Raw genomic sequence first — 15,928 nt, forward strand, 5'->3', positions numbered from 1 at the left:
TAGCAGGAATTATAGAACAAAAGCCGAAAAGTGGTTTTCAGTGTTGTCCATAGGATTGTTAATACCATGGGAATCCCATGGGAAACATCCCGTGGGATGGGACGGGATGGGACAGGCATAAATTGCCATGGGACGGGATGGGACGGGATAGAAAAATATGTCCCATGGACAACCCTGTGAATAATGCAATGAAGCCGCAGAGGCTCGGTTCCATTAGACTCGACGACTTTTCTAATAACCCTTGATGCCAGTCCGCTGTGGCATCCAACCATACTTCTGGCACCATCGGTAGTCACTCCCACTAATTTTTCCCAAGGAAGAGCAAGACCCTCTATTACGGCTGAAACTTCTTTGCATAGGTCTTCGCCAGTGGTGTTCCCGTGCATGCCCCTCATGGCCGCAAACTCTTCTGTAAGTTCAAAATCGTTGTTTGTACCGCGAATAAATACCAAGAGTTGAGCGGTGTCGGATGAGTCGGTTGACTCGTCAGCAGCAATAGAAAACATTTCGAAACGTGCTGCTTTGTCCCTTAGTTTTGACTGGAGATGTTTCCCCATATCTTCCACTCGCCGTGCAATTGTCGTGCGAGAAAGGCTGACGGCTTCAAATGCATTCTTCTTTTCAGGACACAGTTCCTCCACCACTGCTAGCAAGCACTTTTTTACGCATTCTCCGTCGGAAAATGGCTTCACTTCTCTGCTCAAAATGTGAGCAACTCGGTAGCTTGCAATTACCGCCGCCTCATTTTCTTGTCTTTTCTTGCTAAATATTCTCGTCAAGCCTCCAATTTCTTGACGTAACTTAGCAATCTTTTCTGTGCGGCTCGAACCAAGGATGCCATCATACTTGTTCTTGTGCTTTGTTTCATAGTGCCGTTTAATGTTGTGTTCCTTAAAAACAGCCACACTTTCTTTGCAAATCAAACACGTTGGCTTGCTATCATGTTGTATAAAAAAGTACAGATCTGTCCACTTTTTTTGGAAGTTTCTGCACTCAGAGTCAACTCTTCGTTTCTTCGGCTCTCCCATTTCACCGGCGCACAACTGTCACCCGCCACGACTAAAGGACATTTTAGTACTATGTCACAAACCTGCTGTGTTATTTTCTTTAAATTTTTTTTTTTTAGCTAGGAAGGGGATAGGAAATTGGAAAGGGGGAGGTTGGAAGTGTCAACAGTCTGAGGCGGGCCGCGCCATACGGGGATGGCCGGCTGATCTGTGTTTAATTAAGTTTGGTGTTGATAGGTTGTTTTGTTGGAAGAACAAAGGAAAGAGTGTAGTATTGTTTTGGATGTGTGTGGTGTGACTGGTTTTTTTTTTTCTTGACGGGAGAGGAGCGGACGGGTTTTTCTATTGCAAACAAGTCTTGAACGACTTGTGGTGTAGTCCTGAATTTGCTACTTATCTAAAGATTGGTTTTGTTTTTCTCTCCAGGTTTTCTTTGTGTTTTTATTTCACTTTTGGTTAATTGTTCTTCGTCTACTCGCCTTATCCGCCTGGGGTTCCTGACCAGAGCTGAGTTGAAAATAATTTCAAGAAGATTCCTCGTCTGAAAGGCACTGTAGAGTGCAGGTGACATACTAGAGGCCCCGAAAGGTGTTGAGGGTCAATTTTGTGCAGTTTGACTTTTCTTTAAAAATGGATTCCTTGGTTATTGAACTAACAGGAAAATACACTGCTATGTTAAACTAAAAGTTAGAAATTGTCTTAAAATACATTTTAATCGAGGTACCCCAAGGCGATCCGTCCTGATTTCCACAGGAAAATGACGAAATTCAAACGCTGTTTTGGTATTGTTTCCCTGTAAGAACCCCACTGTTTTATACCTTGCTAGAAAGCCCGGAGTCTGTATTTTCAATCTGTTTAACGACTGATTCAAGTATTAACCAATCAAAAGACCACTAATCCCCTGTGGAATGCGGCGTCCCGCGCTCTCAACCACTGGCTTCCTCCAAAGACGAAAATCAAGAATGAAATCAATCAAAAGATTGAGAGACGCCCCTACGTAGGGATAAATACTTCTTCTTCCCTTTTTTTTTCGTTTTTTTTTGTGGGGGGGTTTCTTGTTTTTCATTATTATTACTAACATGCCGATTTCCTGTACTGTGGGCAGAAGCTTCGCGGGCCGTAGGTTGTGCATCCCTGATGTATATCAATACCAAGATTCTCATTTGACATTGAGTTGCTAATTCCCCCATGTGGGGGATGGGATCGAACCTGGAGCTGCTTTCTGCCAGGCCGACCCGTGAGAGACTTGGGGTCTTGCCACGAATACTACGAGGAGGTCTACCTTCAGTTTAAGTCCAAAGTCCTCCGGAGTAGGACGTATCAGACTTAACCCGAGGACGACTACAACCAGAATGGAATCAAGAGTACTTGCAGCGATCTGGCAACCCCAACGACCCTTACGTCCACAACATTTTAGTCTGGCTTTCCGTGATATTCGGGTTGAGCAGTTTTTGGTTTTATTCTTTTCTGGGATTTTGTTGGTTTTTTTGTTTTGTTTTGTTTTTTTTGTTTTTTTTAGTTTGTTTTTTTTTCATATTCTTGCAGGAGACCTTAACTGCATCACTAACTCTAAACTAGACAAAATTGGAGGAAACCCACACAAAGGAAAAGCCGGTCACGCCGAACTATCGAACTATCCTATGCGGGGCCGAGAGCCGTAAGAACACTTACTTTTTAATCGTGAGGCTGTTTGCCTCAGAGTGGTCCGAACTGGTGATGTGCTATTCTTGTCATAGAAAGGGCTTATAAAACAAGCAAAATTGATATCAAATCACAAAAAAGTGTCATGATCATGATTTTTTGGAGTTGTTTGTATAAAAACAAAAAAATGAAGCAAATGGCAATCAAAAGAAGAGAAGCACTAACGATATCTTTCTTGGGACTGGTTTTCGTTTTATAAAAGCACTGTCAGAAGCATCTGCTTCTCATTTCAATGTATCTTCTGTATGTATCTGAGGATGCAGACACTTCTCCGGTATGAGATGCTGCCACAAAAAAAATAAAAAAAAATAGAGAGACATGTCATTACACCATACAGAGGCAGCCTTGGCAGTACGCGGGTCCCTGCGGGGCAGAGAGCCACAAGTGTAGACTATATACTGTACAGCGACATGTGTTTCAAAATAATAATATATGTTCATGTATAAAGTAATAATGTATATAATAATGTTCATGCATACAGTGAAACCGTACTAGTATGCTAGCAGTTCAGAGATAAAAGAGAGCGATCGAGCAGACGACACTGCAATGACCAAATGGTCATAAAGAGTAACATCATGTTTATTATTACCAAGTTTTATTATTTGACATTGAATTATTATTTCCCCTTCTGGGGAGTGGGTAGCAGGTCCACCCGTGAGATAAGTGGGTTATGCACCTGCCATAACGAGACGGTCGACAATCAGTTTAAGTCTGAAGTCCGCTGGGGGAGGACGTATCAGATCTCAACCTGACGAAGAATGGTTGAGCCCGCAAGAAACCTGTAAACCTCATGTCATTCACGTTGACAACAGTATAGTCTGGCTTTCCGTGATATTCGGGTTGAGCAGCATAGCATGCAAATTAAATAGCTTTTAATGTAGATAACTGCAAGTTTTGTAAGACTTTTTGTAAAAATATTACACATATGTTTTAGAAAATGTTTTACCATATTTCTTACATTATTTGTCGCTAAGAAAACAGAAGAAACATCGTAATTAAAACGGTACTTATCTTTTCTGAGCATAAACAAGGGAAACAACCTGCCCTCAGTAGCTTTAGTACTTATTAACTAGACAAAAACGAGAACTTTTAGGAAAACTAGGCTGTCACCTAGGTCTATAGCTGTACTAAGCTGGTTGTCTTTGGCAATTGGCATGGCGCTCCTTGATCGTGGGTCGTGCAGATGGTGGGACTTGAGGGTTCAGAGGAGCTCGGGTTGTCTCCATGGAACGTATGTGGTCATGTGGGTCAGGGTGGCGCGGTTGTTGTCTGCATTGGACTTACCGGTCACCTTCTGATTTGTTTCTTTGCTCTAGGCCAGTCTAGGGCAGTGATGCCCAACCTTTTTTCGGCCTGCGGGCCATATCCATTTCGGACAGCCGTGTCGCGGGCCACTTCACCGCAAAAATACAAAAAGGAAAAAAAAAATAGAGCAGATACCATTTTTTATTAGAAACAAGTTGTACTTACCATTAATTATATATTAATTAGTGGGATATTTGAAGTTGTTTTCCCGAAACCAACTTCTGAATGTCCGGCTGCATCGTAGAGACACCAAGTCGGAGCACTGAATCGAAATATTCGTCCATCGCAAAAAAAAAAAAAGATTGGGAAACGCCCCTACGTGGGGATAAATACTTCTTCTTCCTTTTTTTTTTTTTTTTTTGTGTTTTTTTAAGGTCTTCTTTTATTACTAACATGCCGATTTCCTGCACTGTGGGCAGAAGTTTCGCGGGCCGGATGGCACCGCGTCGCGGGCCGGATATGGCCCGCGGGCCGTAGGTTGTGCATCCCTGTTTTAGAATATTAAGACTGTAGTAACTGCAAAAACAAAACAAAACATTGAAATATTACTATTTGGCTACACACGCCATATAGAGCTACTGTAAAGCTAAGAATACACATGAAAATTCTTGTTACTATGAGAAAAAAAAAACAGAGAGTATGATGTTTGTCTCCTTGTGCTTTATGCAAAACCAAACAGTTGTCGGATCCTAACCAAATTTGGAAGGAATAGTTTTGTTCTGGAAAATTTGAATGCGTCCTGCCAGGAGCAATTCTGGTCGCGATGTCTAAGACAACATAAAATATGATGGAAAGTAACCATGCCAGCTGCATGACAAACGATTTGCTGTGTGGCCTTCCTCGAGTAGATATTACAGGTGAAAAAGCCCTGGCAACATCATGTGACCTTGCTGGTCAGCTATGAAGTAGGTAGAAAAATTTATGTAAATCACTGCACTACGATTCTGTAACAGTTATACAGTCACAGACCTTATCTACAAGACATCTGATTTGAAACTTGCAAACTTTGCATTAAGCACATCTCTGGTTAGCCCTTACTTTTTTGTTTTGTTTTTATGTCTTCATGGCTAGGTAAACAAAGGAATTTAAACGAGGGACGTAGCAGCAGGCGCCTTTCAGGAGAGTGAAACACTTCAAGAAACGGCATCTTTCCATTAACACTTGGTTGGATTTGCCAAACGCCTTGAAAAATTCCAGGATTGCAAGCCAGCCGCCGCTTGTAACGTGGCTAACAATCGTTAAATGTGCTTTATTTAATTATTCAAAAATGTCTTTGAAAAAATATTTTGTTTGTGAGCGTGTACGTTGGTGGAAGACAAAAAAAGGTAGTGAGCTCTGACAGTAATCATCTTGTAATCAATTATCAAGACTGCTGTGATGTGGCACCATGATAACAAAGTTGCAATCTTTTTAGAGAGCAACAAACATTTAGAGAGGGTATGGGGGATTGATGTTTTAGGCCGAGTCAGCAACTAAGGCTACATCACGGCAAGGCTGCCAGACCTGTAAACAGATGTCCACACGCAAATAAACAACATGCCCGGGACGAGACCTGAACCAAGACACACGTACGTAATCAACTCTCTCTCTCTCACACACACCCATCACATAAAGCTCTCACACTAAACGATGCCGATACACAAATTTGCATCCAGGCACGCACATGTGCTAGTTCACTCACACACATGCACCGAGAGTCTGTACATGTAGGAGGAAACCCCTTTCAGACACCCGGAGTGCTACAAGACAGCTTTCTTGAAACCGTTGAACGATATAACCGACCATTCGCCGCGCGCTGTGCGTTATCGAAGCATCCGTCAGAAACTGGGGAACGTTACATATTCCCTCCATCTCACACACACACACGCACGCACGTGTACGCCAATGAATTAATATTGTACTCTTGGATCTATTGTAAAAAGAAAACCAAAAATATATTTTCTGCAAATATAATCATTGTTGTTGTCAGAAACAGAAAGATAACTTGACTCCAGCGACAAGCTAATGAGTCTGAGCACGGGGGTGACAGAAGAACGGTGTCGCCTAATCGCAGTGTGGTGTGACCTAGCACAACACTAGACGCAGTTTGCGAGTTCCGCTGTAGCAAAGCAGCTGACGGCGCCCGAGACTGTAAAGGCACTCACCCCTCCCGTCCTCCATGACTGTACTCACATTGACCGTTGACATCTTACTGTGTACACTATCGGCCCTCGCCCGCCGTGCACACCTCATCCTTGAGCGCGATAACGGGGGCTGTATGGATTTCTGGCATAGTAGTCTCGACAATGGGAACGAAAGAGTTGGGGGAGGGGGCGGAGGTAGGATACCCTCCCCGCACCCTTCCTTGAGGCGCCTTCCCCCCCTACCCGATCTATCATCCCCTCCCCCACTTCCAACGGCACTTTCTTCCATGTTTTCTCCTCCTTGCACCGAGCGCGCGCCAATGACCTCCCCCTCCCACTAAGTTCCCCTCCCCTTTTCTCGCGCGTGCTTCACGTGTCGTCCTTTTTGCACTCTCTTACACAGCCCCTCTCATCACACCCTCATCACCCATTCCTAATCCAAAAGATACCACGCGCGTGCGCGGATCCCCCCTCCCACCAACCTTCTCTCGTAACATCTCAGACCAATTTGTGTCACCAGCGGCGCGCTGTGGTAGGTGCTACGTCGTTGTTACGTCGTGGTTACGTCGAAGCTTCAGGATTGCATATTTCTTCTCGGTCCGACACAGTCGTCGTTGCCGTCGGTCCTCATCCGCACACCAGCTTCCTCTGTCGTCTGGCGGGCGGTGTGGACCGTCCCCGTTGGTTATCATCGCGATGACACCCAGCGCCCCTTAACAGACGACAGGGGCAGACAATCCGAAATGTCCCTTTCCCCCATCACCAGCCCCACCCCCTTCACCTAAGCCCTATATACCCCTCTCCCCACCTCAACAACGTGCTCAGCCGTCGGCGTGGAACCATGCGAGCGGCGGCGTCGTCACTGACGCGGATGGTGTCGCTGCTGTTTGGAAGGGCCGCGCATGTCTGACCCTCCCTCTCTTCCCTCCTTGATGGTAGCAGCGCAGTTCTGGGTGTCGCTATCAAGCATCAGCGGCGCTGTGCTGCTGCTGCTGTTACTACTATATTGCTGTTGCCGCCTCACCCGCGGTTCTAGTGCTTGGGATCTTCACCGCCAGGTGGTGCTGTCCCGTTTTAGCGGGTACTCTTGCGTGCACAGGTTCGTTACTTCTCCTACCTGTATTTGTGAAATTGGAATTGTAACCACTTTAAGTTGATGCACGTAACTTTCAGTGTATATCTTTGTCGGCGGAACATTGGAGGATACTGGCTGTACGACACAACCGCATTTTCATAACCGGGGGACATGTATACGCATTTAGTATCAGCGACTCGTTTCTGTTGGCTACGTGACTTCGTTGTCAACACTGTGCTGGACTACAGGATCTTCCCGGCCTTGCAGCAGGATCTGTTTCCTGCCAGAAGCTCGTACAGTACGCATCACTAATCAACCCATCACATCTCTAACTTTTGTGTCGTCTGCACGTCTTGGAGGTCAGTGTACAGGCCGTGACTGGGAGGGGCGCAGCGTCTCGGTGGACACCTCCAGTCACCTGCAGCGCGTGGAGAGGAGAAATTGCTGTGGAGGTTGAGATAAATCAGTCTGCCCGCAATTAAATTCTTTAGGGTGACCTTTCGTCGCTGACGAGGAAATCGCCCCATGTCGTCAGTGATGTAAAACAAGGCAGGGGGTCCTTGATCTGACACTTATCGATCAACACTTTGTGGATTTTTATACCGGGGAGACTAGATTTTTATTTTTAAACCGTCACCAGGCTTCCTTGAGTTTATTGGGTGGTATAAAGTGGAAAGTTTTACGAGGGCACAAGGGAGAGGACAGCTCGCACTGTCTACTGGAAAACGTCAGTAGAAGTTTCGGGGCGTTGATCTACAGTCCGTGCGGAGACCTAATGACGAAGGTTAGATATGGGCTAGACGACGGCGGATGAGAGATTTTTTTTCTCTCATAAAATGTGCAAACGTCTGACCTCTGCATTGAAGTGATCCTTTGATCATATTTTATCGTTTCAATTTTGTGTCGTCGCGAAACTTGAAAGTCTCGTCGAACCTGTATGTGTGTGCGTTGTCCTGCGACGCCATTGAAGCGCACGTGTCAGGGGTCAAGGCCAAGACTTTACGACAAGCTTGAAAGCAGTTGTCGTAATTAGTTTGCTTCCTCTACTTATCGTGGGACTTTGTTAGATTTGAGAAGCCATCGAAGTGAAATTGTTTGCCTTTTAAAGCAGAAGTTTTTTTCCATTCTTGTAACACGAAACAAAGGGAGATGAACTTTCTTGCCTGACCTCTTACAGCAGTCATGGCGACGGATGACGTCAGATTGTCGCTAGGCATACTGGTGAGCATTCTGTGTTTTCACGCTCAGCAACTGAGAGGAGAGGTTCACGCCCCATGCTACGGCTGCCGTTTGTTTAACCTCCTGCATCAGCAGCACCCGGAAACAGACAAAAAGGTAAGAGAGAGAATTGCGAGAGTGTGTGTATGACAGACAGACAGACAGACAGACAGACAGACAGACAGACAGACAGACAGAAAATGTATTTAAGAAATAGAAAAACAGACGATAAAATAGAAACTGGCAAAAGATATGTGTGTGTGTGAGAGAGAGAGAGAAAGAGTGGGTGGAAAAAGAGAAATTACTTATTTAATAGGAAAAGACTAAAAGAATACACGAACTGGCAAAAGGCGTGTATCTGTGTTTGCATGCATGCGTGTGCAATATTGTTTTAAGATATATATTTACGATTATTCGTCAGAGAATTAGAATGGAAGTGAGTTACTGCATAATGCAGTCTCAGTGACGATGCTACTTTCAGGTCATCGGTATGTCACTCACACAGTGAAATGAATGTACTTTTCTGGTAAATTAATTAGAAAATAATCATACGGTGAAGACTAATCTGGAGTTCTTTGTAGACGAATTTGGATTTCAAAGTTCATCACATTTAATAACAACTGTGCATGTGCTAGATGCCTTTAAATCTGATATATAGATATTTCAGGGGATAATAAATATAAATTTGTTTTATATTTTTAGATGATGTGTATAAATAAAATAGAGAGAGGTGAAGAAATACACACAAAGAGATGAGGAAGCGAAGGGAAGGAGAGTGAAAGATAAAAAAACAAAAATGGTGCAGCATGCCTCTCACACGAAGATCAAGACGATGAAAGCATGCCTGCTACTCCAGACAGTTCGGGACCTTCTATATTTAGGCCGTTTAACGTTTTATCTCTGACCTGTGACATTGAGGGAATGGAACACAAAACGCATTACGATCGACAGAGAACTTACTCGGACGAGGAACGATAACCCAAATAAAAATTCTTTCGGGCGACCTAGGAGATGAGAGTTCGAGGCATTGCACCAGGAGATGATAAATCTTGGGTGAATGCGGATTTTGATGCGAGAAGCAGACTTCAGTATCAGGACCTGGTGTTGCTTTTAGCTTATAAGGCTCTGGCAGTAGATCCTTTTCATTTTCTTACGGTTCCCACATTTTATAAAATAAAACTTCTTTGTTCTTAATGTGCATGCCTGCCCACAGTCACGCACGCATAGAGAAATACAAGACGGAGCAAAATTTAAATCAGCGGACATTTTTCTGTCCTGACATTAAAAGTAACCTGCGGCATCTGCTAATCGTAAACTGTGGACTTCCACATACATTAAAAAAACACCATCATAGAGATGAATGACTCTTTCGTGTTATCGGGTTCTCACCTTTCTCCACAAATAGAAAGAAAGAGACAAAATGTGAAGAAATGAAGCTCAGGACATATGTAAAAAGAAAGATAGCTATAAAGAAAATGCGAGAAGAAGATAGAATAAAGAAGGAAAAGAAAGAAAACTATCCAAAGAAAGAGATGGAGACTGAAAGATTTTTTTAAAAATGGGGAATAAGAAGAAAAAATATAGAAAGGAAAGAGAGAAAAGCAAATAAAAGAATAGAAGATCCGGATAAAGAATGAACAGGCAGAAAAAGACAAACTCTGCTCATCGTTACAATTTGCAAAATGAACGTGTTGTGTTGTGACTGCCAGCTGCGTCTAAATGACATTTGCCAAGATAATTGTACCGTGTCAGATCGAAAACATTGTTGCATGTCGGGTAATTTGAAGATCAAAACAGCCAGACACTAGCTAACTAAGACAACTATTTCTTTGGTGCACAAAGAAGGTCTCGACAACCGTCTGAATGGAATTTAGCACGGTTCGTTTCCCAATGTCAAGATTTCTAGTTTTTTTATTGCTTTGATAAGTTTATCACTGTAAAGTACACGAAAACGTAACATAAATCTGCATTTATTTGACACAAGTAACAGATAAAGGAATTCAAGGTAAAAATGAGTTCATTTTCAGTGGATTGTTAGCTGTTAGTGGACTGTAAACACTTATAAGAACTTGGGCGTAAATTTCGTGCCTGACCGCCTGAGAGAGAGAGAGATAGAAAAGTAAAACGACAAGTGAATGAATGACAAAAATGCTCTTCATTATGATGGAGAAATCGGTGATATCCTTTCCTGACCCCAAATTATAAAGTATGCGTTTTGAGGACGTCAACGAAGAATCAAGTCGATTATATCACGTTTGCCTGCCACCGAGCTGACTTGTTGTTCGCTCAGCAATATGTTGGTGTGAGAAATTCAGAAACTGTGCTTGGTAAGAAAGATTGGTCGTCTCAGCAACTTCCGGGTAGCACACATCCTTCCACGGACGGGTATAGGTGGACTGCTGTCTCCCGAGACCAACGCCCAGCCTCTTGCGAAGTTTCCCGCTGTTAGTCTCGGCGAACCTAAACAATGAACTTGACTAAACCGGAAGCTTTGTATACACCAGCCTCGTTCTAGTACCTAAGCTTAAAAGTGGCTAAACCGGAGGCTTTGTATACAGCAGTCTCGTTCTAGTAGTTAGCTGGAAAAAATCATCTGCCAGCAGTCTAGTAATACAAGTTCGTGGTCCTTCCACGTGACAAATAATTTCTGCCTTCTCGTCACTGTTTCCTCAGCGAAACTGTCTGCGTCATTAGTTGCTGTCGTCATCTTGCTTCGTTGTGATGTCATAATATTATGACGCTATAATACAATAATGTGGAGATATCACAGATATCTGTTTTAACAGCCTGTCTCAGGATTTGTCTCTGGCATATTTCCTGGATGGTTCAGTGCAATTCATTATTGGAATAAAGATTAACCTTCCATGCTGAAGACTTCTTAAGCCATGTCAAGTTTAATATCGCTAGTCAGCAACAGTTGTCTGTTCAGCCAAGATTTAATTTGATTTAACAAGACGTTCTTAAACTTGCAAATTAAACGGGTGGAGACTCGCGAGAGCTCTAGTTCCGTAGGAATGTTCGAGAAAAATTAATAAAATACAAAACTATTAGCAAATACAGGAGGAATTTAACGTAAAATTACTGTTGTTTCAGCAATTTTTCTAGTCAATTGACAACCACACAATAACTTATCTTGCAGACTGATAACAATTGTTTAGAACCAAAAGTAATATAAGCAATATAACGGTCCTAAAGAAACGAGTGCTTGCATAGTTCTTTTAAGTTAAGTTTAAATTTTTTTGTGATGGGGGAAATGGGGGTCTCTTTTTCGCCGATTTTACGGCAGTTAGCCTGCGAAATTTGGCCACCTCGAAACTGAAAGCAAGATCTTCGTGAGATTCGTTTGTGGTCTCCACGCAACGTTACAGACTGTCAGGCAGGCACACTTTACCCATGTTTTCTTCTCCATCTGCGACAGGAGTTACGCCTCTTGATTGCGTCTCTGACCATTTATCAGCTTCACTGGCGCCTGATTTTGTTAAGGGCGATATATATAGCGCCCGGTGATTGGCTGTTTAGAACGATGCGACTTAACCAGTTTTTTTCCTTGTGGCAGATGTAGCCAACTAGGACGCCTGATGCCCAGGGTGAAACTAACCTCACATTGAGCTATGAGTAATAACAATAGTGATATAACTAAGAAAAAATATTATATTACATTCTTAACCACCTGAATTTTTTTTAAGAGGAAAACATGGCATCCGGTGTATTACCAACAGTACCTCAGTCTAAGCATGAACACAGTTTCTACAATGTCGACACATCAGCAATGTGCACGAAGCAACACCGTCGAAAAGTTCTGGTTCACAGTCAGGTCAGCAATAAGCGTATCATCGTCGTCCTTGAGGACGCGGCTCAGTATAATATTTATTTCGAAGTGTATAATCCCTGAATAGGAATATTTTCGAGTTGTATATAAAAAAAGACAAGTTATCGGCACGAGCGTTGGCGCGGTTGCAGCCAAGCGGAGAGGATTCTACCCCATGATTACTAGATCTAAATAAACAAAGTCATCGCTGTTGACAAGGCAAAATACGAGTAACTGCATTTTTCCAGGAAATGCCACTACACCCTGGCACTCTGGCAAAAATGTCACTGCATCAGGACTGATTATCTAGAGGAACCATCATACGGAAGCGAATTCTGTTCAAACTAAAGGTATTGACTTACCCACCCACCCTTCCACCCGTTTAGGTGCCTATAGAAAATTATATAAGCAGCAGATGATGTTATATAACATTATAGACTATTACAATGATAATAATTATTTTTATAGCTCATTTCCTACTTCAAAGTACTAAACGAAAAGTAAAAATACACAAATACGTAAAAGGAGATTTAAAAGTAGTCATCTTTTTTCGGGTTAGTAGGCAGTCCCCTTAATACAGATGTAAGTTGGTAATGTCTTCATATGATGACATTTCTTTCATGGAGTGCGGTGCTGAGCTTTGAGTCTTATAAATAATCTTGGACCGCACACCCCGGGCATCCACTTCGCTTTGACAGATGATTACTTCTCCTCATTTTATGATTTACTCTTTTGTGCTCACTTACATGTATTGTATAAGTGCTCTTTAATAATAATAATAATAATAATAATAATAATAATAATAATAATAATAATAATACAAAGACCAGAAGACTTCGACAGCTTGAATTTAACGGACGCAAAAAATAGATGTATAGGCAAGGTGGAGAAAGGTGTGTTTGAAAACTTTGTTTTTAGCAGTGCTGTGAATGAATTTCCGGTGGCAACATAGTTGAGAGCAGAGCACATGGCTATCAGCTCCTGGCACGAATGGCTCATGGGTATAGGGGTCTTCTTTCTCTTGTACCGGTATCCTCCCTTCCCTGATAACAGGCCAGATGCATGGTCATCCGGCCGTGCTGACGTCACTGCAAGATGTTGTATTTAGTACATTTGACCATCTGTACAAGAGCCGCCAGTTTAGCATGAGCGATAACTGCTGTACTTTGATTGTAATGGCATGGTTATAGGACTAAATAACGGCTGGAAGATGGAGTTACATGAGTCCTCGACACACATATGCACGCACGAACATACTTCTACACACGCACGCATGCAGGCACGCATATAGACACACACATGCACACGCCACTAAATCCCTAATAATCGTGCATTTGAGAGCTCAGTTCTGCCATCTTTCACTTTCCACACGTGCATGTTTGCATGTTAAGGCAACATATATCACAAGAAAACATTCGCCAGGGGAGAACTCTGAAGAAACTGAGAAATATACCGACGTAGGGTGTAGACCTGAACTAACATGCATTGTCTAGGTTGTGTTGTGGAAAGCTCGATAATTTCATATTACAATTGTAAATCAGCCATCAAACCAATCTTAGAATTTACTGATAAACAGCTCTGGAATACCAGGTTAAAAACAATTCGTCAGATTTTAAAATAACCACTCAGTTGGTAGACACATTAGCGCCACTGCAACCGGAAAGGACAAAAACAAGCTTCTGGAAAGGCAACGGTGGGTTGAATGGCTCTTTCAACAGAACCAGGCTTTTGAAGTCCACCTGCACTTTTACAAGAGGCTAGAAGAAGATTTGGTTCAACCGTGCAGCGGTTGATTAGTCGGGTATCTTATACCAGAATAGGTCGGGAAAAAGCCCCCTTTCATGCTGGACGAGTAAGGGGTGGGTAGGACGTGTGGGTGTGCAAGCTGACCGCTGCAATTTGTAGTGACACCCAGGAAGACAAGAAGCCTTCGAAACTCTTGTGACGTAAAGCACCATGTCGAGAACGTTATGTGATGTAAAACGCCTTGTAAAGCATTCTATGACGTAGAAAACCATGTCGAGAAAGTTATGTGATGTAAAACACACTTTGTGACGTAAAAACGGTATAAGAGTCTAAAGTGACGTAGAACACTAATTTTCTGTCACTGTACCAGAGATACATATTGTTCTGTTTGAATGCTCTCTCTCTCTCACACACTTTTGATATCAGCTGCGTCGTCGCGACTCTTTCATTAAAAGCTGCTTGTGGAGAAAGTACGAACCCAGGGATATTTTCGTTGCCATAAATTTTTTGAAAAAAATGTTGCACCGAATCAACCAAAACTGTATCTGTTTCGTTAACCTGCGAAAAAGTTTGCAGCAACTTTACCTCGGGTGGGTTTCGCGAGCGAGCAAGTGAACGAGGGAGATAGTGAGTGAACACCCCATTCATCAATCTATTGATTTATCCAGCTATAAATCTAAAATTCTTTTGGCTCTTCAAATGGCGATAAAGCAATCTGATCGAAGGCAAGTAGGGGCACACGTGTTTCCAGCCCCCACACGCAGCACAGAAGTCCCCTGACCTACTCCTCGTACTCCTCCTGGTGGACCCTACTCTTCACGTCGATGATGGCGCCCCCTGAGATCCATAGCGAGGCTAAGCATGTCATTTGACAAAGGAAGCGCACCATTTGGCTGGTTATTGTTATTCTGTCGTGAGAATGTCGCGGGCGTTCTGCTTGCACAATCTTGACGTCACAGCCTTGGCAGCTTCCACGCCTTGATGTGACGTGGAGCCAATAACATCATTACGCCACCGCCGTGTCAGTCAGTTCGGTCTGGCGGCGTACACGATGCGGGTGCAGTGAGTACACCTCACCCCATCGGTCTGGCACTTGGAAGGTTGGTTTGAAGTTTACCGCTTTCGAAGAGGCAGTTTCATCTTTTTTTGAAGAAAAATGCGAGCTTTTAATAGCGCTATAAAGCCGGTGCAAAATTTCTGAGCAAGGAGTATGAACATTTCATTGGCTGCCAAATCTTATCGGTGTTCCTTGGAAAGTGGGTTGTTTACCTTTCTCGTACATCTGTCATTTTATGCTACAATCGTTACTTTCATTTGTCTGTCCGCTTGCCCACATTTCTTCTTAATTTCTTTCTTCTGTAGTGATGATGTGCTTTTTGCGATCTTTAAGGCAAAGTTTTACTGGTTGGTCTGTTGCGCCACTGGAATACCGGATTAGCTTGTATATCTTAAGGCTGGAGTTGAGAGTGGGAAATGAGAGATTAGATAAGACGATAAAGCGAGCATAATTAGACAGCGTAAATAAAAGGTCTAGTCGTTTACAGACGCACACACGCACAGACACACGCACACGAAATTTCCCCACAAATAATTTTACTGAGCTCCTCTTTTTCTGAACATTCTATAAATGTAGACCTACAATCATCATCCTCATCACACACGCACACACACCTTTATATTAAGAATCAAAAATACACATACACACAGAAATCACACACAGATACCTGCATACAATTAACCCCCCTCCACGCTCTCTCTCTCTCTCTCACACACACAAGACAAAGATACATGTACACTTAGAGAAAGAAATAGAAAAAGATAATCACGTATGAAACCGAGACTTAATAGACATCCACGGATACTCCCAGCTCTCCCTGTAGACTTGACAATGTAAAAGCATGTAAATACGTGATGTCAGCACGATTGATATATGTGTTTGCTTACA

The 15,928-nt window shown here is 42.9% G+C and overlaps 1 protein-coding gene across 1 annotated transcript in view; it reads left to right on the forward strand.

Annotated features, from left to right (window-relative positions):
• Positions 1–6,012: 6,012 nt before the first annotated feature.
• Positions 6,013–15,928, forward strand: part of LOC112575733 (protein NOV homolog) — a 34,530-nt gene continuing 24,614 nt past the window's right edge. Inside the window, exon 1 of the mRNA XM_025257733.1 lies at positions 6,013–8,546. Coding sequence (XP_025113518.1) covers positions 8,394–8,546 — 153 coding nt within the window. The 5' untranslated portion in view covers positions 6,013–8,393. The remainder of the gene's footprint in view (positions 8,547–15,928) is intronic.

This window comes from Pomacea canaliculata, linkage group LG11, assembly GCF_003073045.1.
Source record: "Pomacea canaliculata isolate SZHN2017 linkage group LG11, ASM307304v1, whole genome shotgun sequence".
Taxonomy (NCBI): domain Eukaryota; kingdom Metazoa; phylum Mollusca; class Gastropoda; order Architaenioglossa; family Ampullariidae; genus Pomacea; species Pomacea canaliculata.